The 27,533-nt window shown below is 48.6% G+C and overlaps 1 protein-coding gene across 5 annotated transcripts in view; it reads right to left on the bottom strand.

Annotated features, from left to right (window-relative positions):
* Nucleotides 1-27,164, bottom strand: part of AAK1 (AP2 associated kinase 1) — a 65,511-nt gene extending 38,347 nt beyond the window's left edge. For all 5 annotated transcript variants that reach the window (XM_034070381.1, XM_034070377.1, XM_034070378.1 and 2 more), the window contains exons 1-4: nucleotides 26,539-27,164; nucleotides 4,767-4,885; nucleotides 2,982-3,090; nucleotides 641-783 (exon numbers count right to left, since the gene is read on the bottom strand). In XM_034070381.1, coding sequence (XP_033926272.1) covers nucleotides 641-783; nucleotides 2,982-3,090; nucleotides 4,767-4,885; nucleotides 26,539-26,701 — 534 coding nt within the window. In that variant the 5' untranslated portion in view covers nucleotides 26,702-27,164. The remainder of the gene's footprint in view (nucleotides 1-640; nucleotides 784-2,981; nucleotides 3,091-4,766; nucleotides 4,886-26,538) is intronic.
* Between the last annotated feature and the right edge of the window lie 369 nt (nucleotides 27,165-27,533).

The raw sequence follows: 27,533 nt of genomic DNA, 5'->3' as shown, positions 1-27,533 counted from the left end.
TACAAAGTACATCTGAATTTCCAATGCCCACAGCAGCCTCCTTCGTGGCTGAATGTGTTATTCAGGCAGTTTATGAGCTGCTTGAGAAGAAAGGGAACATCTCCCTGTTTGTTTGATGATAGGCATGGGATTGTTCCAAAGCAATCCCCTCTGTTCCCAGCTAAGCACACAAGAGCTTTACAATGCACTTTCATGGAAGACAGAGAGTTAGAGGCCACTTTCAAAGGCTTCTAATGCCTCCTGCCCCAAGGCCAACATCTCTGGAGGGCTCCTTTTAATGTGGGTCCAGGGAACAAATGTACAGCCTGCTTTTTGCTCCCTACCTTCTACCATCATTTCTGTTTCAGGTGGTGAAAGTCCCCCTGAATAATTCATCCGCTGCTTTCATCCGTGCAAACCACAACGTTTGTGTGCTTTAAGGAGATCTCTAGATGGCAAACATATGGTAAGGAGCAATGAGAGGCTCAGCTCTGTTTTTATCTTCCAATACAGAGAGATATTCATGCCCACTTTTCCCTCACTGCTAACAACAGAAGCACAGCACCAGCATTCCAAGCCCGTCTGCCGTGGCGTAGGCAGCAGCCAGACACGTGGAGGAGGATGCCCCCTCCCTGCTGTACCAGTGGCATCCACAACTCACCTTCAAATCCCTGTGGATTATGGGGGTTTTACACTGGTGCAACCTGGCGACGGCTTCGCAGGTGTCACAGAAGATCTGCAGGACCTCGGTCTCCGTGAAGCCTGTCTGCAGGCGCTGGTTCATGAGGTTCACTACCTGACCCCCTGGGCAGAAACAGCATCAAGAGTCACAGAGGGATGGGGCTGGAGCAAGGGAAACTGCAAGCAAAGCAAAGCAAAGCAAGGCGAGGGCTGGCCTGCCCTAAGCCCCAGTCCTAGCAGACATCACTTGTCTTTGCCCCCCACACTGTGGCTGTACAATCGGTTCAAATGCCAAATTCACACCAAATCCCAGAGGATTCTTATGCATCTTGTGCTGTTCTCATTTCCTCATCTAAATCCCGGGGGAGGGTCTGCATATCTGGCAGGGGGTGTTGCATCTCATCTTGACTTCGAACAAGAGCAGCAAGTTAGCCTCTAAGGCCCACAGTCACCTGGCTCAGATGTGATTCTAACCCCATCTTTCCCTTTCTTCTTCAAAAGAAGACTTCTTTTTGGCAGACTAGGGAAATAAAAGGCTGAATATGAGGCATGCATAGTCCAAAGAGTAGCTTGCCACATATAAGCAAGAGGAGGGGGAAAGTGAACTACTAAAATCCCCCATACACGACCAAGAGGCTTGGTTAAAGTCATAGACAGGCAAAGCAAACTTAAAACCCATCTGGAACAAGGGAAACTCCAGAGAAACAAAAGCAGGTTTTCCTGAATGAGTCCTGAATTTGCCTCAGCTTTGAGGTTTTGTTGCTGTCAAGGCCTTTCCAGGAGTCCCAATTCTTCCCCTCTCCAAGCACTTTATATACACAGGGGAAAAAAATCTCCTTTCTGAACCTTTGGCAACGCAAAACTGCATCATTTCACATCCCAAGTGCCAGAAAAAGTCACTTGCATGGGACAAAAGGAAAGCTCAGCCTAATAAACATGACAGCTGCGAGCATTTCCCATTCCAAGCGAGTGCAGTTCTGCACACAAAAGACACTGATTTGGTTTGGAAAAACCAACATGTAACAGCAATTCCTGTGCTTCAGTCTGAATGCTGGAGACAGAGGCAGATGTATGCTGAGCAGGGCATCTGGCAAAAGCAAACTATGGGAGAATCATGGAATCGGCCAGGCTGGAAAAGACCTTTAAGCTCATCCACTCTCCAGCACTGCCAAGGGCACCGCTAACCCATGGCGCTGAGGGCCTTGCCTACAAGCAACAACCACCCTACACCTTTCAGATGGAAGGAAACACCTTAGAAAGACCCATTTTAGGTCGTTGTGGCACAGAGGAAAGGCTGATGCAGCTGCAGGAATGCATTCTGAATTGCTATGGTTGGCACTTCCCTCCATCATCACAAGCTCTGCAACCTGGAGCAGAGTAAGGATGTACTAGCACTGTCCAGGCCTGTTTCTTACAGCTCTCCTTGGGATATTTAGGTTTAGGCCTGCAGAGAGCTGAGGGTAACGATTCCTACAGCAAAACTACACATAAGGCTCTTCCTTTTACCAGCAAACAAACCCAATGCAGTTAATCAAGATTCCTGCATCAAAATGAAGCAGCAAAGAGGTCATAAGCTCTACCAGACGTGCTCAAAGGCATTTCAGCATCTCAGTTCATGCTACACTGCACCTGGCTTCAGTTACAAGCCAAACAGTGCCACGAATGCCTATTTCCATCAGCTGCAACCATCCAAAAGCAGCCACAGACTTGTAAAGTCACCTGGCCAAAACATTGGTTTTGCTTAGCACTGTTCCTGTGAGAGGCATTGGAACACGGTATTTTCCAAACCCCACATCCTAGCCACAGGAGATCAAAGCCTTAGGACATCTGGAAAAGCCTGGAAGAGCCTGCCTGGCTAGAGACAGCCAAGCAAAAAGGTCAGAGGTAAGAGGAATACTTCTTGGCTTCAAGTTATCCTTTTGGTGCTTCTTCCAGAACAACCCTAAATCAGGCTGAAGTGGAAAAAAGCTTGCAATCTGATATAAAGTGAAGGAGGATTCCATTCCACAGCCTGGCAGCTTTGTAACAGCCACTTCCTGTGCGGATCAGCCTATGGAAAATAGCAATATATGTATTTAAGGGTTGTCCTTCACAATGGAAAGGATTTAGGACCATCCTGGGCAGGGCCATTACAAATCCCATCAGCAGAGTCAACATCGCCTCTTCTCCACACCCAGTTTTAGCTTTGCTTTGCACAGCAGCTCCTTGGGAGCCAAGGAAGGGCCAGGCCTAGGGAAAGGTTTGGTTTGCTTACAGGAAGATGCTGTGCAAGTTTCCTGTAAGCACTGAAAAGGGGCAGATCCCCAAGGAACACCACTCACCTCGGCAGAAGTCCATCAGGATGAGCACTTCCCACACGTCCCCGCTGCTGACGGAGTTTATACTGGAATCAATGTATCCCACAATGTTCTTGTGGCCAGACAGATCCCGCTGTAAGATAGATAGAGTCAAAGGCCAAGCCAGCCATGTAGAGTGAGCAACCTTTCTGCCTGGCTCCTCTACACTGCCCAGCATTCCCAGCTCTTCCAGACAGGCACAACTCTGGATTAACCATCATAATGCGACTTAAACCCAAGCTCTGTCACTACCTGTTCTGCTTCCAGAAGGATTCGAGGCAAACAGCAGAGAAACAGCCACCCTGCTGAAGTGACTCATCCAAGCATCACTCCAGATCTTTGCATGCTGCCTTAGATGGCTCAGGCCAAGCCACCTTTCCCATAGCAGGGAGAACAAGGAAGGTGTTTGTGATGGGGATGTGGACACGTTGTGCTCAATGCCTTCCACTCTTCTGCTGGTGAACAGTATCTCAGATCTACCCATTAAGGTAATAAACCTTAACTTTGGGTTTAGAATAACCTTCAGTAATTCAATGGATCAAAGCACAGGTTCTCAGACCAATGACTTATCCGTGACACATGCAGGGAAAAGCCATTTCTTTGGGATAGCTTCTTCACACACATTCAGCTTCACCAGTAAAAGATTCTGCTGGCCATGCTCTGCTCTAACACTGTAGAGTTAGAAGTTAAGTTTAAAGGAATTCTTTACTGCACAGGAGTTAGGAAAGAAGGAAATATCTCCTTTGAGTACTGGTTTCTTCAAGGCAAAGGGAAGTGCTTCTGATGGAATTCAGTATGGAAGCGAGTGGACCTGCCGAGTGATAAGGATGCTCCTCACCCTCACCCTCCAGGTTAGCCACACATTCCCCATCTCACATGAAGGAGACAGCAGCAAGCAAAACCCAAGTAAAGGAGCTTTGGGAGCACAGCTCAAAGCTTTGATGCAAGATCTAATCTCACCTTTTCCCACACAGCATTAGCTCCAGGGACAATAAACCATGCCCAAAAGCTCCACTGTGCTATCACCCGACTCCAGAAGGCAACTTGAAAGGTATTAACCCAATGTAAAGCTACTTCAAAACACAACCCCAGAAGTGCTATAGGTGAGAGCTTCTGCTCTGAAGTTCCTCTAAATAAACCATTAAAAATAGCCATAACTCCTTGCATCCAGTAATCTACAGACACATCTCAGTGCTTATTATAAATACCTCCCTGTTTCACAACCCCACAAACACTGTTTTAATCTAACAGCCCCACCAATACAGAGATAACCATCCCAACCCCAAAGACAGGAGCTATCATGATACAAACTGATCTCAGGATGGAGATCTCCCATGCATGCACTGACTGGAGTTCAGAGATGGTCCATCAGCATCCTCAGCCTTTCCTGATGAAGTCTAAAAGGGTGAAGGCTTTAGCCCTGACCTGAAGACATCAGACTGAAGTTTAACACCCCTCCCTCAGCTCACCTCTTCAGCTCTTCCTTTTCCCAATGGGGGTGACAAAGGAGGTTTTTCCTCCCCTCATTTTCCTTAAATTCCCTCTGCTTTTCCACCTTCCATGTTTTTCTTGTCCACTGAAACCATGTCCATTTTAAATGGTTCAATAAGATTTCCCCATAGCTCCTAACCCCAGGAGTTAGGTTTTCCCCAAACCAAGCCAATTCTGCTATGCAACCACACCATTTGGGACAAGCTGCTGCACAGATCACAGGCAGGATGCGACCAGGCTCTCACACTAGCCCACTCCCAGCCTTGGGTGATGACTTACCATGATCTGGATCTCCCTTTTGCAGACCTGCAAGTCGTACTCGTTGTTGACGTACATCCGCTTGAGGGCACATTTCATCCCGTTGTTAGTCCTCACCAGAAACACTATGGCAAATCCACCTGGGGAAGACACAACCCATCCTGTTCGTCAGCATAGAAACCAATTTGTCCTTGCCTCCAGAAGAGGGAGGCCACTCAGCAGCCACCAAGCTCCCATGTCCTTAGCTCCCACTCTTCCCAAATGGTTATTTCTGGGAATGGAGAGGAATCCAAGGGGGAAAACCTTGAACTAATGGAAGCAAGGCTCACATTTAAGACTGCCCTAAACCCAAGCAACGACACTGGTTATTTGTCCTACCACACACTGCACCATTAACTCCCATTATGGAGTTAGATATGAAGTATAAACAGCAACGTTGCCTTGGACAGAAATCAGAGGCACACAAACCAGAGGCACTGAATCACCACAGGCCTGTACTTGAAAGGCACCCAGCTTGGGAAGCAAAGCCCCATTACAAAGCTGATTTGAGCACGAAGCATTAGAAACCATCTCGCACCCATGGTTTGATGGTGGTGCTTTTAAGAAAGGCCAGAAGAACAAATCTCAAACCCCAACCAACCACAATTCATTCTGGGGCATTGCTGGTAGCAATGTCAGGACTCCCGGGATGCTGGACTTGTTCAGGATGAAAGCTCTTTGTCTGGTAGCAATGCATCAAAATCTCAGGGTTTTAAGCCTGGATAGACAGAGCAAAAAGCTGCTGCAGGTATTTAGGCATCAAAGTTTCCCACCTGGCTCCAGAGACCCAAATACATCCAAAGAGTCTCATGTATGCAAGAAGTGCTGCACAACGACACTGTCGATGCCACAACCTAAGAGCACTTCATTTGCTCTCTGTTACCTTATATCACAGCACGTATTTCTTTGATGCTTAAGGACTTCTGAAGTCCCACTACACCAAAAGCTGCAGCTGGAGACTGTAAAGAGCCAGTCACACCCCAAAGAATCCCATTGGAGAATCCCATTCTGCTGCCAGACACCATCAGGCACCAACACATACAGAGCTATATTGGACAGGATTGTACATAACTATTAGGAAGGGTTCTCTAACACTTCCATCATGTGAAATGGAACAAGCAAGAAAGCTGCATTTGGGTAAAACGGGCTTAATTTGACAACTCCAGTCTTGCAGCAACCGGTCCTTAAAGCTGTTCACCAATCATCACCATAAATCAATGGTTCCTAAATCAATCACCAGAGCCTGAAGGCCCAGGGAAGCTTTTACTAAAACTGGCATTTATTTTTACCAAGAAAAGACTGGAAAAAGAGCCAAAGGACAGCCCTCCCCATCCCTTATCACACAGCTCTACAGCATCCCATCAGAGCCAAAACGATCACAGGAGTTCCAGATGCAGATGCTTTAAACTAAAGAATCTCTTAGCACACAAACCCCTTTACACATCATAGTTGGCCATAGGAAGCAGACCAAGTCTGCCAAGGAAGCCCCATTGATTTTAAGGAGCAGAACTAACCCATAGCAGCCCCAGAGAAGTTGCAAAAGGATGCAATGGAGGGAGTAAGAAGAAAGAAAAGCAGGAGGGGGTTTCCTGCAGCCTCAGTTATCATCAGAACTGGGCAGAAGAGGATGCCTGCAACATTTGTAGAGTTGTCACAATAGGGAAGTCATAGGAAAATTACATAGGATCATAGAACAGTTAGGGTTGGACAGGACCTTAGGATCATCCAGTTCCAACCCCCTGCCATGGGCAGGGACACCTCACACTAAACCATATCACCCAAGGCTCTGTCTGACCTGGCCTTCCTTGTGTCCTTCCCTTTAACTCCTGCAAACTTCACCTGACAACAGCACACACGGAAGTTCTGCAAACGCATTCAGCTTCTTTTGTCTGCAAATACACCTACCCATTTGATTACTTCATTACTGAACTCCCACTGCCTGTGGATTACAACATGACAACTTTGCTGCTAGTGAAAGCAACACACTGCTCTGCAGAGAACACAAGCATTGATTTCATCAGGGTGCACACAGCAATAGGCACACAGCGACCTAGAGTAAGAGCCTGCCTTTGGAGAAGCAAAATCTGATGATCCACATCCACTGAACAGAGGTGTAAAGTCTTACTTATCCTGTCAAACTGCCCATGGCAGGGGGTTGGAACTGGATGATCTTAAGGTCCTTCCCAACCTTAACTGTTATATGTGTCTTCTGGTCTGATTGTCTCAGTTAAACAGAGCACAACATTCCTTCCAAACTCCATTTACTGAGCCCAGTAAACTGCACCCAGAAAGGCACAACACAATCCCAGACTGGTTTGGGTTGGAAGGGAGCTTAAAGCTCATCCAGTTCCAACCCAGGGACCCCTTCCACTGGAGCAGCTGCTCCAAGCCCCTGTGTCCAACCTGGCCTTGAGCACTGCCAGGGATGGGGCAGCCACAGCTTCTCTGGGCACCCTGTGCCAGCGCCTCAGCACCCTCACAGGGAACAGCTTCTCCCTTATCTCCAACCTGAACTCCCCCTGTTTCAGTCTGAACCCATCACCCCTTGTCCCATCCCTACAGTCCCTGATGCAGAGCCCCTCTCCAGCATCCTTGTAGCCCCTTCAGACACTGGAAGCTGCTCTGAGGTCTCCTCACAGCTTCTCTTCTCAAGGGTGCCTCACTCCCCTCAGGTCATCCTTCCACATTTCAATCAGAGGAAGTGTGAAAAATACCACCTTCATTTGAATTTCTCTGCATTTATTACACTTCCACTGCTAATTGGCTTCAGCACTCCCAGTTTTACTGCAGAGAACAGGACTGCACACAGTAAAACAGCAGGAGGATGAAGGAGAAGGATAGAGAAAGAGCACAACGAACAGCAGCTTCTTGCCACACTCATACACAAATGGCTCTAGAAAGGTCTGGTTCATAGCATCAAGCTGAAACTAAAACACTTTAGCTTTTAATTCTCTTGTGAGAGCTGCTCCCCACTGGTTAACCCTTCCTCCTTGTGCCCACCTAACTACATCACCACCTCCTCAGCCCCAAGGGCTTCCAGAGCCTCAGACCACAACCAATTCCTCCCTCATTATTCCAGTCCAACCCCCAACTTTCCAGATCTGGGCAAAGTTGAAAGGAACCAGATCAAAAGCAAACTGACAACAATTACCCTGAATCCCTGCCAGATGCACATTACGAGACCATTTACTTCTATTCTCAGTGAGCAGCAAGCAAGGCAACCCTTCCAACACACAGGCTGCCAGCTCCAATGCTCGATGCCAGCTCCAGTGTGACAGACAGGCCAGGATTTGGGTAACTCCAATCCAACCAAGGTCAAGAGTTGCCTCAAGTGAAGTCAGATATAGCTGTGCTACATGCAGCCAAGGAAGGTGGGTCACACAAGGCAGAGCTTGGAAGCAAAGTGAGCCATGCACTGGGAACATCCTCTTTGCTGGTGGAGCCCTTTTCCCAGTACATGTATGGAAAGCAGAAGTCAAGAGATGAGTCCAGGCTTTAGATGCAATGGAGCAAATAAATCCACAGTGGCAGGGGGTTGGAACTGGGTTATTTAAGGTCCTTTCCAACCCAAACCATTCTATGAGTCTATGATTACCATCAGCTCAGAGCCAGCAACAGCCATGGATGGGGCTCTTGGAAAACAGCACTGCCTTTAGCAGTCAGGAATGCATCCACCTCTACAACAGCATAATAACACTCACCCTGTCACACACTTCTATCCTGGCTGTTGGTCTTGCTGAGTGGCTTCAGGATAAGCTGAATACAACAGGAGGTTCCAATGATCTCCAGTGAATACAGAGCCATTTTCCATGCAGGCCGCTGGAAGCAGGCTGGCCAGCTTCCAGTGCTGGGAGCTGTATCCTCAGCCCTTCTGTAATTTCAGCAGGATGCAGAACCCTCCACAGCTGGGTGTGCACTTCTAAAGGAGGTGAAAGCAGCTGCACGTGATCCCCTCTCCTACCTCTGAGCAAGGGAAGGAGGCAGCACCCTGCTGCACTTGAGTGCCTGGAGTCCTGCAGACAGGCACCAGATGCTGCTTCCAAGCAAGTGGTCCTGATGCTGCATGAGGAAGTTCACAAGAGAAATGGGTTGCTCCTTCCATCACCCTTTGGTGAGGGCCTCTTCCAGAGCTGCCTTGCACTGTGGAACATACCTCAGCCAAGGTCAGTGGGTGCTGCAGCAGCAGATGAGCTGCACACCTTCATCCCGGATGGATGCTGACGCCTTCATCCCGGATGGATGCTGCACGCCTTCACCCTTGGATGGACACAGCTGCCCTCCCATACACCCCGGGTCTTCCAGACCAACAAATCCACCTTCCCCTGGGATGGCACCATTAGTGGTGGTGGTAAGGAACCATCAGAAATAGGTTGTCCTGAGAACCCCCTTCCTGCTCACACCATTACTGTATCTTCACCATCACTTACTCAGCTCGTTGACCTGCATTTAAGTCCTGCTCCAAAGCTTCAAGCACATCCTATCAGATGTATTTAAACACATAGAAGGAAACAAGGTATTCCTGAAGGCAGGATTTGTGCCTGCCAGACAACAGGCCCCCATAAGAGAAACAAAAGCCTGTTTTGTTCATGCCGAGTCAAAATAAACCAAGTTCAAGTGGAACCAGTGCTTGAAGCACCAGCTCAACAGACCATTGCACCCAAGTTAATCATAGTCCAGAAGAGGATGGGCTGGACTCTGCCCTGTACACACACAGTAAAGCAGGTTGGATTTCACAGGATCTAAAAGGCCTTTTCACAGCCACCAGTGTCCTCAAAACACCTGCACTGTGTGTGTTATCCTGCTGTGCTGATCCACCACCCTCTGCAGGAGACAGCAGGTACACTAACAAACCAGAACCAGCATCTCCCTTTCAAATCCACACTGGAAGTACCTCCCGGAGACCTCAAGTGCTCTTTGCAGAGGTGGGAATGAGACGTGCTGATCTTCCAGCTGCATGCTTGAGCTCTGCAATCACAGCTACAAAACCATCTCCACCGCTTGGATGTGTCTCCTCCCTGCAAACACTGTCAAGCTTTGCCTTAGATCACATCCCCAGGGCTATGCTGAATAACCCAAAAGCAGCTCAGGTTTGAGGAGGAGGAATTACTCCCCTTATCAGTTGTTATTCAAATCATTGGCCTTGAAAGAGCCAAATCATCAATTCCCACTTAAAAGAAACCAGGAAAAATCACTTCTTCATTTTGGATTTGCTCCACACCCTTCCACAAACAACAGAACATTATCAGGAGCTCCCAGAGTTCCTGAGAAACCTTCTGGATGCCACTAAAAACTCCATTCTTCAGGGGTGAAATTCCTTTCCGAGCTGGACAAACAATGACCCTGCTTACCCACAGCTTCCTGTGGTTCAGTTCTATCTCCTCCACCTGGAAGCTGAGGCACAGCCAAGTGCTTTTCACATGTCCCCAACAACTGCCCCAGGAACACTGAGCCCCAGGACCAGCCAATGGGGCCTTTTAAGCTCCAGTTGCACACTAGCACCAGGCACAAAGCTGCTCCTCATTCCTACCACTGGAATACTGGCTGATCCTTATCCATCAAGAATGATGTCATACTTTGCCTTATCTCCCAAGCTACAAGGGCTTCCGTAGCATTTACTTTTCCTAAGTACAAGGGGCAGCCTCATTCCACTTTTATTCCCCACCCTTCCCAAGTCAGGATGCTGTGACCCAGTTACAGGAAAATCGTATCTATTCCCTTGTTTGCAGCTCACCATTCCCAAAGCTTTACCAATACAGACTTCCCAGCACTTATTTCTCCCCACAACCAGCCAACACAGACACTGCATGTCACCCATCACTGGGCATCATCTCTTGGCAACACCAGCACTATTGTCACGGTGATGAGAAAGCCATCCTGCACCTCTGACACCTCTCTCCAGCTGGCATAACATGACACTGAACAAAAAGTAAGGTTTTCCCTTGCTGTATATAAACCATAATCATTCATTCCAACCCAAACCGTTCTAGAATATGATTCTGGATGATAAAGCACCAAAATATCACAGCAGGGTCATTTATGCTCCATCCCTGGCAGTGTCCAAGGCCAGGTTGGACAGAGCCTTGGGTGCCATGGTTTAGTGGGAGGTGTCCCTGTCCATGGCAGGGGGGTTGGAATGGGATGATCTTAAGGTCCTGTCCAACCCTAACTATGATTCTATTCTATGGTTTCAAAGGACAGAGATGGCTTCAACAAACCTCAACTTTGGAGTCACCTATTCCCCATCACAAAGAAAGAAGGCCAAGGAAAGCACTTTGGGTGAGGTTAAGCAATACAATAATGTGGTATTATTCCAGCTAGTGCTAGCCTGGAGCTCTGCAAACATCCACATGTGCCAGTGCTTCTCCCCATAGCTCCGAGCACCAGCTCTCAACAAAGGTGAAGGAACAGCCCAGTCTCAGCTCTCCCAACCAAGGATGGACAACTGACTTACCTTTAGGAGAGGCAAAACCCACCAGTGTGCCTTGGGATTTGCTCCTTGGACCACACTGGGGTTGTTGAGATCTTCACAACCACTCCCTGTAACAGCTAGGAAGTGTCACTGTGCATCTCAATGCGAGTCTTGCTGTTCAAGATCAGCTCTTATAAAACACACCACACTCAGGCCCAAGAACACAGCAACCTCCCTTAGTGAGTGTCTCTTGGGTTACCCTCCCCACAGGTAAGTATTTGCTGGTTAACTTTTATACAGGCTTTTTCCTTTGAATTATAGCTCCCCTAGTCAGCTCTGATGGGCATTAGGATTACAGGGCTATTTCTGTTGCTATTAATCTGCACTAATATATTCTTTCTGCTATCTTTTATTCCCCTCTTCCATTGCAGGGTATTACTGCAGCATAACTGCTAAACCCCATAGGATTCCAAATCCCATTTTCCCCCCTTTAGATGAAACTTCTCCATCACTTCCGAGCTCTGTTTCCAGGGCAGGATTATTTCACCCCAGAGTCAGTTTTCTGTTCTAATATTACCCCTTTTATTACCAAATATTGGGATCAATATTGTCAAGTGTTGTGCTTTGATGTCTAACAAGGAATTGGAACCGTCAGGATCATTGCACGTTGGGTTTTCTCTGCACCTACAACAGCTTCAGACAGAGATGTCAGCATTAACACCTTTAAAGAAAAACATAGCAACTCCCTCCAGATTTGCTTTTTCAAGTGGTTGAAGGTTTAATTAAGAAGCCACAGTAATGAGGCAGACTTTGCATTAGGGCTGTAACACCCAAGATCACAGCTCCATCAAAGACAATGCTGGTACCATCTATTTACCGAGTCCAACCTGGAATGGTACCTCTGCTCCCACTTCCTTGAGGTGAAGCTTGTCATAAGAACAAGCAATTTGCAAGTAAATCCTCTGTTCTTTAAACCATGGTCTTCAAAAGGGAGCTGCCAGGGTAGGAAAACCTGCAGTTAACAGAACAGGCAAAGAAGAAGCTGCCCAAAGACCATGGGGGTCAGTGGGAGAACACACTGCTCACAGCAGTATGAAGCTAAGGCCCTGCTCACACAGCTCATGTCCCTGAGCTCTGCAGCCTGCCTCCAGAAAGCAAATCTCTGCTGCAAAGGCACCAGAAAGGACCCTTCAAACCACAGCATCTCATAGGAAAGATATAGATATAGGTATATAAAGATACATAAAGCAAATCATCCTATCAGGATGGGACTACAGGTTTACCCTCTCATTACATTTGGGGTATGGCACCACACATTCCCAACAGGAAGAAACCCTTCTGGAGGTTTCCCAGGTATCACAAAGGGCTCTGACTGTTGCCAAGAATCCAGTCTTAAAGGGAACATTAGTTCTGCTCCTCACCAGCTTGCTTTCTCTGGTGAAAGATTAACCCCTGAGAGAGCCAAAGAGCATTTCTTACACCCTCTGCTCTTTAGAAGGCACCAGAGTAGCTTCTATAAAGCCTGGATGCAAAGGATGCTTCAGCCTTACCCCAGTGAAGACACCAGTCTGGCTGCAGTTAAACTGGTAACTGCAGGATCATCACCATTCCTTTTCAATGGTCATCCCCAAAGTGAGTGCTTTGAGCCTTCACACTTACCTCTCCCTCCCCAGTGGCTTTACAGCTTCCTAACATCCCAAAGCTGCACAACATAAAGAGAGGATTTTCTCCTTGACCCAGTGGAGGTGAATGGACATAGGTGAAGGAAGACAGAGGGGGGCTTTCTCCAGCCTCATTTCACCCTCTCCAAAGAGCAAGAGGCTGGTACACAACAGAGGGATGTCCCAATGTCACCACATCACTGCCTGCCACAGGATCTTGCTTACAGGCAGGACTTGCAATGCCCTCAGTCACTCCTGTCTAACCAGCTCTTTAAGTACTCACACATTCCCCACATGCTCTTGGAGCTCTTTACTCCTGGGTTGCTGTGACAGTCAGGAAGCATCACCAAAGCCTCACTGACTTGATCTTAACCCCAGATTCTTACCCTCTGCACCAGACATCAAGTCGCTGCCATCAAGCTCTGCTATCCAGAATGGCTTTCCCAGGTTACCCAGCACAAAAAGGCTAAAAAGACTTGAAGCCAGTGAGGGTTGTAACCAATCTGCTCCTTTGTGTCTGTATTTTACTCCTTGATTACTACACATCGGAGCATTCATCGTCACACTTGGGGTTTGGGATTTAACTAATGCCGATGACTCACTCTGCCACCCGACTCCATAATCCTCTGGTTACATTAGGCTATTTCCATGTTGGTTTATATTGATAGAAGCAATTATTCACCCTCAAGCTGCACGCACAGGAATCACACAGCTTGTCCTAGAGGCACAGAGGCATCGTGTCTCTGGAGTGCATGGGAATACCTGGTGAAACACAGGACCCACTGCACCCACAGCACAACAAGCTGCAGAACCAGGAAGGCCTGAAAATGGATCTCCTGCTTTTAGCACACCCAAGTTGCTCTAACTCCAGCCAGAGCATGTGTTTGTGTGTGTATAAACGTGTGTGATAGCAACCATGGAGTCCAGCTCGGAGCAAGAACGTAACAAAAGCCTTCATGCCCTGCCAAGAGGCCCTGCAACTGAGCAAAGGAGATAGGATAATGCTAAACTATACAGGTCTGCTCTCAGCCCACTTTCTAACTCAAAGGAAATAACAAGCTTTACTTAGTTGGGTTTGGGGTTATTGTTTTAAGCTAAAGCTTAAGAGTGCCAAGTTTAAGGGACTGCTTCAATCTAAAAGGGCCTGACCAGCATCTCTTAGGCTAAACTAAGCTAAGTTCTACATAGCAGGAATACAAACCACTGGTCTCTGCAGAGTAGAAAGCAGGCCCTTTGTGCACTACTGCAGGGGTTCTCCTTCAGCTCTAGGGCTCTAAAACACTAAGATAAAGTCCTTATAGTCCATGCAGGCCTAATGGCTATGAAGGAAATGAGGGCACATAAACCAAAGTACCAGGTTTCCTTTCATGCACTGGGAAGCTCCCCATGCTCATGTCCAAGAGCTCTCAGTTCCCATATTCACCTGTGGCTGCAGGAGCAAATCAGAGCTTCAGGAATGTGGGGAAAGTAGAGAATACCTCGATAAAGCATAAAGCACACCCAGAATTTCAAGACAGGAAACCTGCAGCAGGCACAAATAGCAGGAGAATGGGCTGAAACCTGCATCTCCCCACATGAGATACTAAGCTGATGGAAAACTCAGCTAACCAGGTATATTTGCCACAAGATCAGGAATTTAACAGTGATCCTATTGGAAAGGAGATTATAGCAGTGACACAGCTGTAAAGAGTCAACAGAGCTCCAAGTGAAACTGAACTTACAGGAAATGCAGCTTCTCATTTGCTAAGTATTTCTAGTGATACTTTAACTAAAGAAACCAGACAAGGAACAAGGGCACAGGCCGTGGGTCAAGGTGTGCAAGAACAGCATCCTCCTGGCACAGCACAAACTCCTAAAGAACATTCAAGCTGTGTTGGGCAGCAGCTCCATAGCATCACCCACAGCCTTCCCTCCTGCAGAGCAAACACACACACAACTGCTTCCTCCCAGCAAAGGCTGCAGCTTCACGGGTTGCATCCCACTGCCAGAGGGAAGCAGTGGTAGGAAATCATGGAATCATGGAATGGTTTGGCTTGGCAAGGAGCTTAAAGCTCATCCCGTTCCAACCCCTGTCATGGGCAGGGACCCCTTCCACTGGAGCAGCTGCTCCAAGCCCCTGTGTCCAACCTGGCCTTGAACACTGCCAGGGATGGGGCAGCCACAGCTTCTCTGGGCACCCTGTGCCAGCGCCTCAGCACCCTCACATAAAGAACTTCTTCCTTATCTCCAACCTGAACCTCCCTTGTTTCAGTCTGAACCCATCACCCCTTATCCTATCCCTACAGTCCCTGATGAAGAGCCCCTCTCCAGCATCCAAAGCCAGGGTCTGCATCCACCTGGTTCAAATTCACATCAGCACCAGTTTCACAGACTCACATTAATCCTCTGCTTGACACAGCCTGTGGCAGGGAGAACACCACATGCAATTCCAGAGGTCTCCAGGTTTAGGAGTCAGGTTCTGCACTCCTGCACCAATAACCATTATAACTCTCCACTCAGCTCACATTTGAGGTGGAAAAAATTGGGTCTTCACAAGGTAAATTTGCATGTCTGCAAGCAAATCACATGAGCAATTTGATTGTATGAGCAATCAGGGTTCCAGGTTCTACTGGCTTAAAAGAAGCTTCATGCTTCATGAGCAAGTTCACCAGGCATGGAAAGCCCAGCATCTGTGGCAGCTTTGTGCTGGGTACCAAACGCATCTCCAATCACAACTGATGTAGTGGGAAGGGGGGGAAGAGAAAAAGGAAACAAAACCCAGACAGCTATAAAGATACCTCTGGAATCATGTGCATCCATTGACAACACTCCCAGAGGCGAAGGTCTGCATCCAATACTGCAAAACAGCACAAGGTGTGCAGGCAAAGCCCTGCTCTTTGGGGCTCCCAGCCCCAGCACTGCTGAAGCTCTAGTCTTTAAACATAATAAAACACCCAGTATATGGGACAGAGCAAAGGAATTCTCTCCCATGTAAAGCAAAGGCTCTCGTAGAGCTTGTGAGTCATGTTTTCAGCATGAGTAAAGCAGTCCTACAGATTTACCATAGCTGAGAATCCTAATGTGATTAGCCAATATTACCAACATAACTTAGCGACACTGCTGCAATATCTAGGCCATGACAAGAGAGATTTAGCTGCTCCACCCTCTTCAGGGTGCTTTTCCAACATGCAGGAGGGTACAGTTAACATCAGTGTGGCCTAAACTGGGCAAAAGAACACAATCAGAAACCCCAGAACCATTCCAGTTGGAAGGAACCTCTGGAGATCACCCAGTGCAACCCCTGCTAGAGCAGGACACACAGGAACGTGTCTATGATGGATTTGAGATGGCTCCAGAAAGGGAGACTCCACAACCCCCCTGGGCAGCCTGTGCCAGGGCTCTGCCACCCTCAATGGAAAGAGGTTCTTGCTTGTGTTGAGGTGACACTTGTTGTGGTTCAGTTTATGGCCACTGCTCCTTGTCCTGTCACTGGGCACCACTGGGAAGAGTCTGTCCCCATCCTCCTGGTACTCACCTTTGAGCTATTGATCTACATTGATGGGATCCCCTCATATTTATATAGTCCCAGGCATTTTGCCTGCATTGATAACATGGAGAAAGCTTAACTGCCTCTTCCTTCCTTCTGTGGGGTTTATATAGGTCTGGTTTAAAGCTGTTTAGCTTTATCTCTTTGTGTTTTCCAGGATCCTGCCTCATTACAGGTCTTTAAGAGCCACTCCGCTCCCCTAGATGATACTTCAACACCTGACAGCTTCCATGGAGGAAGTCAAAAAGGAAGCTATAAATTGTAACAGAGCAGAGGAAATAAGGGGGGCAAAGAAATGAAATAAATCTCTGCCACACAACAGCATTTCAGAAGCCTAAAATCAATGACCAAGACTCATCCTGTGCATTCACACTGCATTGCCTTTTCAAAAGCTCTAGTTCAAGGGCAGCGATAGCTTGGTCACACTACCCCATCCTCCAAGCACACTGTCAGAACACAGCCTGAACACTTTCATTTAGGGGTATTAAAGTCTCCCAGTACTTGTGACAGCAATATCATAGCAAACAGCAGCTCACTAAAGGCTGTGGAGCTGTACTGGCCTTCCCAGCAGGTTCAGATGTTCACGTGGGTAGGTTTGCCAGGCATGTGCTCTGCTTTACAGGCTTGTGCATCCACTCAAATTCCTCCCTGACAAGGCAGGCTTGGAAACCCAAAGCTGATAAAGCAGTGCTTTATTACTATGCAGCAAGATACACTGCCTCCAAGCAGATTATTTGGCAAAGCAGAGTGAGTCCCTCTCTCCTGTGACAATTTTAGTCCTTGAACTTCCACTGTAAGACTGGGGGGAAAAAAGAAGAGTAATTACTGGGTCATGAATAACTCACAGCTTCAAAATATACCATTTGTTTAGTTATCAGTCAGCCCTCTCCAAAGCACATTTCAGCTGCTATTATTCCAAGCAGCTGCTAATAGCATCTGAGACCTTGTTCATCTCCAAGTGAAATCAGCAGTGCCATGAACATGCTCCGGAGCATGACTGTTCTGAGTGAACACGACTGGAAGTGCAATGCCAGCAAGAAGCTGCAGCTGAAAAGCTTCAGTGGAAAGGCAAGGAAGGGTGAATCACACTGACAGCAGAGAGAAAACACAGGACAAGCTGAGCAGAGAGCAGGTTGTAACTGGAGGTGCAGAGGAAGGAGAAAGCAAGACTAAGGTGGTGGGGCTGGGACTGGTTTTAATGGGACTTGCTTGCAAAGGCCAGCCTGGGTGGGTTTATGGAGACCTCAAGTGCTATGGTAACAGCAAACTCCATTTGGGAAGCAGTTATGCAAGGATCCAAAGAGAGCTCATGGCAACAGCCAAGGCAGACATGAAGGAATTCTGATTACTATGGTAGCACTGAGACATCCCTGTGAGCAAAGCAGCATGGAAAACACAAGAGAAACCCCAATACATACATATATTGTAAGCAAAGCTCAGGCTTGCAGGTGACATGATCCTGTACGAGCTTCACTACAGTGTATGTAGGCTTGTTTCAAACCAAGTTCTTCTGCTTAAACCCAGGTTTCAGCCTTTTCAGGTCTCCCAGCTACACACTTGAGCCACAGAAGTGACATTGCACTAACAGGAGAACACACATTAAGGACTACATCATACTCCTCTAGAAGAGTATATGCTGATTGAAGCCTGAAGATAGCCATGGACTTTCCAGCTTCTCACAGCACAGAGACATCCATCCCACCAGGCAGCTCTCAAGGGATTCAATAGCACCGGGTACCATCACGACTGTTTCAGTTTGACCCCATCACCCCTTGTCCTATCCCTACAGTCCCTGATGAAGAGCCCCTCTCCAGCATCCTTGCAGCCCCCTTCAGACACTGGAAGGCTGCTATGGCCAGGCATATGCCTGTCTGTTCACTTGTCAGGTATCCAGAAAGGACTGCAGGGATCCAGAACCTGCAGTCTTGTGCCCAGTGCTCACAAGCACCATAATTATCAGGGATTTAATTCATCAGCTCAAATGAACTTCCAGAAGTGCTTGAGAGCCCCAACTGACATACAATATATTGATAGATGCATTTCCAGCCTGCCTGGTAGCAGAAGAAGTTCCAAAGGTACAATTACCTGGACCCCTGGCATAGGCTGCAACAGGGCTTCCCAGCTGGAAGTCTCAGCCTGGATGATGATTCAGTGGTATCTGATGATGTATTTCTTCTTAATCTCTGTTCTCTCTATGCAGGAATGATTTGATGCATTGCTAACATTCTTTGGTACTTATATATCTCTGATTTGCTGTAATGTACTTATTCACTACACAGAGAGAGAGATTTACCTAATTCACATTAGTGTGCCTGCTTAATAAACTCTGCATATTACACAGCTAGTGCGTGGTCACTTTGTGGCATACCCACTCTGTCACTACAACACGAACACTGTGTGAGGAAGGACTGTGTGTGTCTCCTGGGGCCTGTGAATAACAGCAGCTCTGTAGAAGATACTGTGTGCTAATGATCAGCTGTAAGAGGACAGCTGCTTGTGTCTTTCTGAGTGTTTCCTAAGGCAGCAGCACTTGAGCACATGTCGGTGCCAAACACAAGTGTTGAGCCTCAACAGTCACTGACAAGGGCAGTCAGGCACCTCCTAGGAGCATGAGCATCTTTGTATGGGATACATTGGACACAGGGGTCTTCATGTTCACTGACAGCAGAGGCTGCACAACAGCTCAAACGACAACCAGTAACCAGGCATAGAAACAGAAGGGTAAACTCATATTCACATATCTAAGTACATCTTCTAACTCCAAAGCAACAGGTAAAGGCCAAAAGAAGGGCTCTGACTTTCAGCAGAGCTTTTCTTGCCAGTCTGACCCATGTCTGCATTACCCCTTCCCTTTTCTCTCTTCCATCCTCAATCCACACATCAGTGCTCTGGGATGCATTTCATTTCCTTGCAAACATAACCAATACAAACAGAACATCTGAGCCAGCATGATCTCACCAGTTGATTACTGGGACTGAATTCTTGTGTCATCTTACATCCACTGACCTGTGAAAGGGCTGTAGTGAATATGCAGCCACTAAAAAGCTTAGGTCAGAGCACACTCAACTTTACAAGCAGCACTTGCTGAAATACCCAGGGACCATTCAGTGCACACCAGCTACAGTCCACATCAGCTGCTCTCCAACATGGTCACGAGCATCCTTCTGACACTGCAAGGGGGAAGTAAGGCATAGAGATGTTCCATGAGCATAACAGGCACCTCCCAAGTGTGTAAGTTGCCAACAGGACATCTGCAGGACTCCAGTCAAAGCAACAGGGACCCTACAAAGAGGAAACCCTTACATCCCAACCACTGAGCCATCCTTATCTCTGCTTACCTCCTACCCTTACCCCATCTCTCTCCCCACAGAGACATGGCACTGCCTCTTCCCTCCAGCCAACATTTCCTGCCTGTCAGTGCTCCATCCCAGAGGGGTGGTTATTCCTTGTTACTCACCTAATCCCTACACATCACCCATATGCTGGCCTAACAAGAGGTGCTACAATAGCCAGGAGGAAAGGCAGGAATGTCAGCACATAGCACACATACACAGATCCTTCTCTTAAAAGGATATTATTTTCTTTAGGGATTTTACCCTCTCTTTCACCCCACTAACCAGTTACATACCCCCGGTATCACTGACCATCAGAGCAGAACCCAAGGGCCAAGAGCAGCCACAAATACCTCCTTGGGACCACGCTGCAGTTGTAAGGCAGGGATTTCCTATTGCTCCAGCTCACCCCTCCAAAGCAGCAACTGAACACTGGAGTCAACACCTTCATTTCTGAAGCACTTGCCAGTCAGAAGCAGTTCATCCTCCAGAGGCTCATGACAGGTAACTAAGGTATCACTGACTGAGCAGGTAGGCTGCACAGAGACGGCACATAAAGCAATTGGTCTGTGCTTCAGTACTCCTCTCACATCAGCACTGGTTATTTGTGTTCATTTTAAGCATTTTAAACCACTTTGAGAGTCAGAGTTTGATATCACTCACCCCCCAACACCCAAATAGCTTCCATCTACATCCAGGAGAGCAGTGAAGTCACACACACAGGTGTACTCCATGAAACCAAGGGCTTCTCTTGCCTGCTACAGCACTTGGAAGAGAAAGAGCTGTTCACAGGAAGCCCACACAAACCAGGCCACATCGTGCTTCTCCTGGAGCATTCTGTACTTGGGAGACAAGCTCTGGGTTTATTTTACTGCTGCCATTGGAGCTGTGCAGCAAAAGCCCACGTCAACCTTGCAAGCATCATTTAGGTTACAGAAGTAAAGGAGAAACATGCTATCATCTGGTAATGGATGTGCACTTAAACAGCTTCAGAAGGCCACAGGTTTTACTGCCATGTCAGATTGCTTTTTAAGTTCAGACAGGCACATTTTGGGGTCAGCTCCCTATTACAGCTCTACCAACACCAAATAAGAAGTAAGACCAGCATATTCCTACCAGTGAATGAAAGAAGATCAGATCTACCTGTCCTCATCACAGCTTCCAGTTCAGCTCTGGGGTAGATGTATATGCATTCAAAGTCTGGCTTGGGGAACTCAGCTGCTGATGGCTTCTTTTATTTTTAATCTATGAGATCACCCATCCTTGGTACATGATTTATTTCTGCAACATCATGAAGCAAACCAGATGCTTTGAGCATCTTATTCCATAAGATGTCTTTAATGCACTCCTGGGACACAGGGCCCAAGGTCCTGGTGCCAGCATGGGCTGTGCCACACAACAAGTGTAAATGTATGCCCAGATCACATGTGTGCCAAGAGCACACCCCCATTGAAAACACAGAGGCAGCACTGGAGGGAGAACATCAACTGCAATTAAAGCACTCAAACTGGATGGCCAGAGATCAATTCTGCACTTGGCCACACGTACTCTTCACCTTCATATCTCAGTATATTATTTCCCAGCAGCCCTAAAAGGAACAGAAGGACATTTCCACCGACTGTGCCAGGGCTCAGATACTCTGGCAACAGGGTAGTGAGAGCTCCTCACATTAGAGGAGCTGCAGCAGCTCTCCTCTGCGTTCATTCTATGGCATCAAACTCAGGCACCTACAGTAACCTTCATTCCATTTAGTGGCACCTCCTACAAAAGGAGAAAAGGAAATATTCCCTAATGCTAAAGGCCACAAATGAGAAAGAATTATCCTGCAACTGTGTTTCACTTAAGCCTTCCCAAAGCTTTTCCTTGTGCTTGTAAACCTCGGTCTGTATTGCTCCTACATTCAGGAAAGTACAACAGCCAGTACCTGGTTTAAAGGGGTGTTATTCCAGTATGGTATCCAGAGGGTATCCTGTGCTTCCCTTCATCCTTTCCTGGGAAACAACTGATTTGGTTACCTCTTGTTACCGAAAGAGAACTCCTCCATAAACTCCATTTACTTATGGCATGTTTTCCCCCAGAGAATTCCCATCTCCTTCCACATGTGAAACACGAGTAAACACTTACTTAGTACAAAGAAAGGTAAATTGGTTGTGACTTCTCACAGCAGCGAGCCCTGTGGCTGCTGTTCCAACAGGCACAGCCTCAGTCTGTCCAAATCCCTATTTGCACTGGGAAAAGCCACCTTCCAAGGAAGCAGCTTCCAGTCACAATGCGAGCGTGCAGCCCTGCCCTTATTAGCCATGATTAATGCAGGTGGGTGAACTTGGAAAGCAGCAAGTGCTAACCCCAAAGTGGATTCCAGCTTGTCTTCAGCACATTTATAACTTACCACCTGCTCCCTGCAACTGCTGACAAGCTCCTGTGCAAAGGGGAGAAGGGCCACAGCACAATGAGAACATGTGCACTGCCATGAGGTTTTCCTTAGATCCGAAGTGTCACTGCTGGGCTTGCAACCAGAGGTAACCCGTTCATACATCACCACTAGAACACTCTGCAAGACCAGTGTTGGAGAGTTAAACCCTGTCATTTCCCTAGTCAGAATCCTTAACCTTTCTTACACTAAGGAACTGGCAGCTTCCTAAGGCTGATGCAGGACTGCTTCAATCACAGACTGTTTTAACATGGAACGTTCTTTCCTGGGAGAACAACTGCAAAGATCTCATCTCCCCATGACTGCAGAGGACAATCCCTGCCATTAAATATACTGATGAAGTATATTTAAGTATATGTAAAAAGAAACCAGCCACCCCCATGTGCAATCCCAGACCCATTTTCTGACCTGTTGCATAAAGCTTAGAAGCGAGGCTAGATGATGCCAGCCTCTATGCTATAGAACTTCTTACACAGTTAAATCCATCAACACCTTCCTTTCCTTCCTGGTTACATCCAGGGCCATGGCTTAGCCCCATGAAAATCTGTGCTGCTAAAAGCACCAAAGCACATGGGGCACCTCAACATTTACCAAGTAACTCACTGGGATCCTTCACCAGTTTGCCTGCCTTGTACACTCAAGAAACCAGACCACTAAACCACAGAGGAGCCAGTATCTTACCTAGCAGGGCAGAGCATCCATGCCCTGCCTCACAAGGTACACAGGAAAAGCTAAAGTAAAAGAATCCCACATCCCATTCTAAGAGGAGAAATAGCTTCATTCCTAACCCAAATGGCACTGGCTAGCAGCTGGCCCTTGGCAGAAGCCAGAAGTGACAAAATGAACTTCAAAGGGATGCCCTCAACCCAACCACGTTGGAACTGGGGTGAGCCCTCTGCTATTAAGCCCAACCACACATTCAGGCAGCCCAGGGGACCACCTCCCCCTTTGGGTACAGGTTGTGCACAGCCAGGCTCCTGATGAAACCTCCCCACAGTGCCCATCCTTTCAGCACAGAGTAAAACATACAGCTGGCAAACTGAAGCTGATTTTACATTGGTTTCTAATGCCACTATTGAAGGCTTCAAAGTGGACATTAGCCAGCAGCACACACAAGGCATGTATCTGAAAGGCATTCTGACAGTTACTAAACTGAATCCCCTAACTTACATATTTTAAGGGGAAAAGACTACAAGTAGCACCTTCAGAAGGATACTACTAAGGGGGAAAGTGACTTTTCACAGAGCTGAAGAAACAACCTGCATCTTTTGCTGGGAACAGACCACAACTAACAAAACTCCAGCTCAAACACACACCCCATCAACGCGTTTGTACCTTGGATCAATTCAGCACTCCCACACTATTGCATGTACAGAGGGTAACACAAAGCATAGCCCCCCAAAAACTGGATGTTGGGGGGACTCAGGCATCCAATTGGATCACACTGTATGGTTTCTTTTCACAAATGAAACAGGAAGATAGCAGCCTGACTCACCTCCCCAGGCATTCACCTCAGCTCCCTGGAACATCAGGCATCTTCCAAATAGGAACTCGAGTCCCCTTAGAGTTCCAGTGTAGATGATGCCACTGCTTTAACCCTGACCTTACAGAACTCAAAGGCCAGTGGTGCTGACCTCCCACAGCATGTAATCCTCATGCAAACTCTGAGGGGGATTTCTCCAGGGTTCTGTTATTATATGGATCAGAGCAAGACAACTACAAAGACTCAACTAAGAATCATTTACTGCAATATACTTGTAAGAAAACACTGATTCATCAGTATAACATCACCATAGACAAACAACCATTCAAGCTCCTGATGTATTATTCCCATCCACTTCCTCCCTGCCCAGGAAAGCCAGTATCCAGACAACTATTTTAAGGGGGTGTGGAGCTGTACCTAACCACAGCAGATATTTTGGGGGATCACGTGGGATCACATTTGCCATCTGGCTCTGTGACTGCATCAAGAGCTCCCATCCTGGGCCAGGGAACGCTCATCCTCAGCAGGGTTGCTCAGCAGAATTGAGAGGGACCAGCCACAGCCTGACCGAGAGATGTAAATCCCAACACTTTAACTCCAAAAGCTCTGGTTCAAGCAGTTCTTGGGGCTTGCAACTCGAATCTCCCCCAAAGTATCCATCTTTTCAGTTTCTTTTCCATCTCATTTCCTTTCTAGGCTCACATGATTTGGCAGTCCTGGGGTAACAGTTGGATTTGGTGATCTTAAAGGTCTCTTTCCAACCTAGTTGATTCTATGCTGCACCAAAACACAGGCCTCTCCTCTCCCTTCTAAAGCAACAGAGAATAGAGATGTCTCTTTCCCAGACAGGATATTCCTCCCCCACCAAAGTGCTACCCAGGAGACTTCTCCTTTTAGCAGAAATAGCCAAGACTTCACAAGTTGCCTTTTTAACCCCGCTGAAGCACCAGAATTCACTGCAGACACAAGGAAGTTTTCCAGCCAAGGATTGGGACATCAGTAACGCAAGGACCTGGTTGCCAGAGAACCCCTCAGGTCTCCAGCTGAGTCAGTGGAAAAATGCTGTTTACCAGCACTTGGGGAGCACCCACAGCTACACCCAAAGGCCAGAAGCATGCAAAGCTGCTGTTGACCCACGCTGCCTCCCCAGATGATCTCCCTTTTGATAAAGGATATGGTATTTCACCCCTCTGTTCCCATCAACCTGCAAACCCACAAGCCACCCTGTTCCTGTCCCCTTGGAGACTTCATTCAGCACACAGAATGCTTTTGGACTGCCCACACCAGGAGTCCAAGTGTGAGGAAAACACCTGCATAACACATTTGAGCAAAATAACTTCTTTTGCCTTGTAATGTGGCCAGGAAGAGAACACAGCACCCTTTTTACAGGCCTGTCGCTCCTCGCTTGGCTTGTGCATGCAGATGTAATAGTTGTAGCCCACCCTAGGCCATGCTTCATCCCAAAGGCTAGCCAAGAAACCAGGAATCATAGGGAAATGACCTCAATAAGCAGCAGCTCCTGTGGGACAGAGAGGTATAGATGGGAAGCACATCTCCTGTGCAACCTGTGCTTTTGTGGCTGTAGAGCAGAGAGCCCAGTGACACATGGGCTCGCTTCCCAGTGCTATCAGCACCAGGGCAGAACCTGCCAGCACATTATTCATCAGCAAAGAAAGCCTCTGGTTTCCCATGTTACCAGGATGAGGCCAATGTGCATTAAAGAACACTGTGACAGCTCCTCAGGTTGGGCTCGTGTAGTTCTTAAGCTTCTAAGGCCTTGGGAGTGCCAGCCAAGGCAAACCTATTGACAATCTGAAGTCAAGAAGGAGAAGATCACTGTAGTTACTAACTGACAGCCTGGTGTTGGTGCTCCTCTCAGCTCAGCACGCAGAACACATCAGAAACCACGTCTGAAAGGTGGTCACAGCTCTATTTTCTCCTACACCATGGTGGCTCGTTACAAACCTGAAGGCACACGGCGTACACACAGTCCCTTTCCCATTTTAGGGCTTTTTCTCTGCAGAAGCCTACACAGGTCCTCCCACTCCGCTCTCACAAGCAGCTACCCACTCCCTCGCACTTACACCAGCAAAACATAACACTGTTTTGACTGGAATTGCAAAGGAGATGGACCAGGAGGAGGCCAGCGTCTCTCTGAAGGTCGAGGCTAAGGTTAGCAGCCAAAGCCATGCAGAAGGTTCCTTACATCCCAAGCAAATGAAATGGAAAACGATAGTTCCAGCAGCAGTGCTGCAGTTTAAAAGATGCCACCAGCAGCTTGCTGCACTGCAAGGACTGGACATGCAAAGAGTTTTATAACCCCTACTGCTCAGGTTTAGCTCTTTAATGGCTTCATTTTGACACCGCCTCCAAAAAAAACCCAAATACACCCCAAAAACCCCCAAACAATTGGGATTACTGCAGAAACCCACACAAATGGAATCCCTCATCCCAGATCATGGGTAGCTCTATTCACCCTACCTACGTGCATGACATTATCTACAAGGAATTTACTCCAGTGTTTTATTCCTCTCTGCTTAAGACAGGAAAGGCGCTTGAAGAAAGTTAGAATGAAGGCCACTGCTTGCTTTATTTACAGCACCTTGTTCTGCAGAGAAACGTTTGTCCCTTGATTTGGGTTCTGTTTGGTGTAGGGAAGGTGGGAAACGATCAACTTCCGACCCCCCCTCCGTTCCTAAAGCACTTTAAATAAACCCCACCAAACCAAACCCATCCAACCCACACCGGGTTTCCATATGGGAAGCCCACGAACGTCAGCTTGCAGGTGCCACTTCTACCACGGCCAATACAATCTATGGGGAGATAGGGAGAGGTAGAACGGCCAGGAAAGGCCAAAGCCTCCCTTCTCCAGCTTGGCGAAGGGGGCAGCAGCCGAGGCCTTGGGCTCTTACCTTCCGCCAGCACCTCGTCCACCGTCACCTGGTGCCGGCCGATGCTGAACACCCGTCCGATGTACCCGCTGCCGGGGCCGCCGCTGCCGCCGCCGCCGCCGCTGGTGCCCGAGCCGGGCCCGGAGCCAGCCTGCTCCCGACGCGAGTCGAAGAACTTCTTCATGTCTCAGGAGGCGATGCTGCTCTGACGGTCCCAACCCTCCCCTTCCCCGCTCCTGCTTCCTGCCGCCCGGCCGAGACAGGCTCCGGGGCCGGGAGGGATTCACCCGAGCACGGCAAGGGCTCGGCAGCTCCCCTCACAGCGCGGCCTGGGCCGCCGCAGCCCCCTCAGCGGAGGCCCGACTGACAGGGCCCCTGACACGGCCCCCGCCCGGTACCTCAGTGCGGGCCGGGGTGGGGGTGCCTCCATGCACCCCACAGCGGTGCCCAGGGCCGGCCAAGCCGCAGCCCCAGCGGCGGCTCACGGCGGGGCCCGCATCGCTGCCTGGCGGCCACGGAGCCCGTCAAGGACCGACCCCGCCGCCCGCCGGCCCCATCCGAGCAGGAAATGGGCTGTCACAGGAAGTCCCGGCTGCCGCCGGCACCGCCGCCCCCTTCGCTTCTCGGCCGAGCTCCGGAGGACCCAACCCGGCCCCGTTAACCCCGTTACCCCCGGTGGCCGCTGCCGCCGGCGGAGCCCCCGCTGCCCGGTAGCGCGGCGGTGGGGAAAGCGCCCTTTAGCAGGGGAGGGTGGCGGAGTAGGCGGAATGGCGGCAGCGGCTCGGCGCACGGCACCATGGGAGTTGTAGTTCGCAGTCGCGAAGCTGCACTGAGATAGAGGGGGGCGGAGCCGGGGGGAGGACTACAACTCCCACAGTGCACCGCGGCTCTGCCGAGGCGGGGAAGCGGAGGGGGTGCGGGCTGGGGGCGATGTGTGGTGGGGCCGTGAGGGGAGAGCCCGGTATCGAGCGGTCCCCTCCGTGCCCCCGGCCGCGATGGGGGCCCCGGACACCCCA

Source organism: Melopsittacus undulatus, chromosome 18, assembly GCF_012275295.1.
Source record: "Melopsittacus undulatus isolate bMelUnd1 chromosome 18, bMelUnd1.mat.Z, whole genome shotgun sequence".
Lineage (NCBI taxonomy): Eukaryota > Metazoa > Chordata > Aves > Psittaciformes > Psittaculidae > Melopsittacus > Melopsittacus undulatus.
The sequence above is the reverse complement of the archived record's forward strand: the minus strand, read 5'-3'. Positions and strand labels throughout refer to the sequence as shown.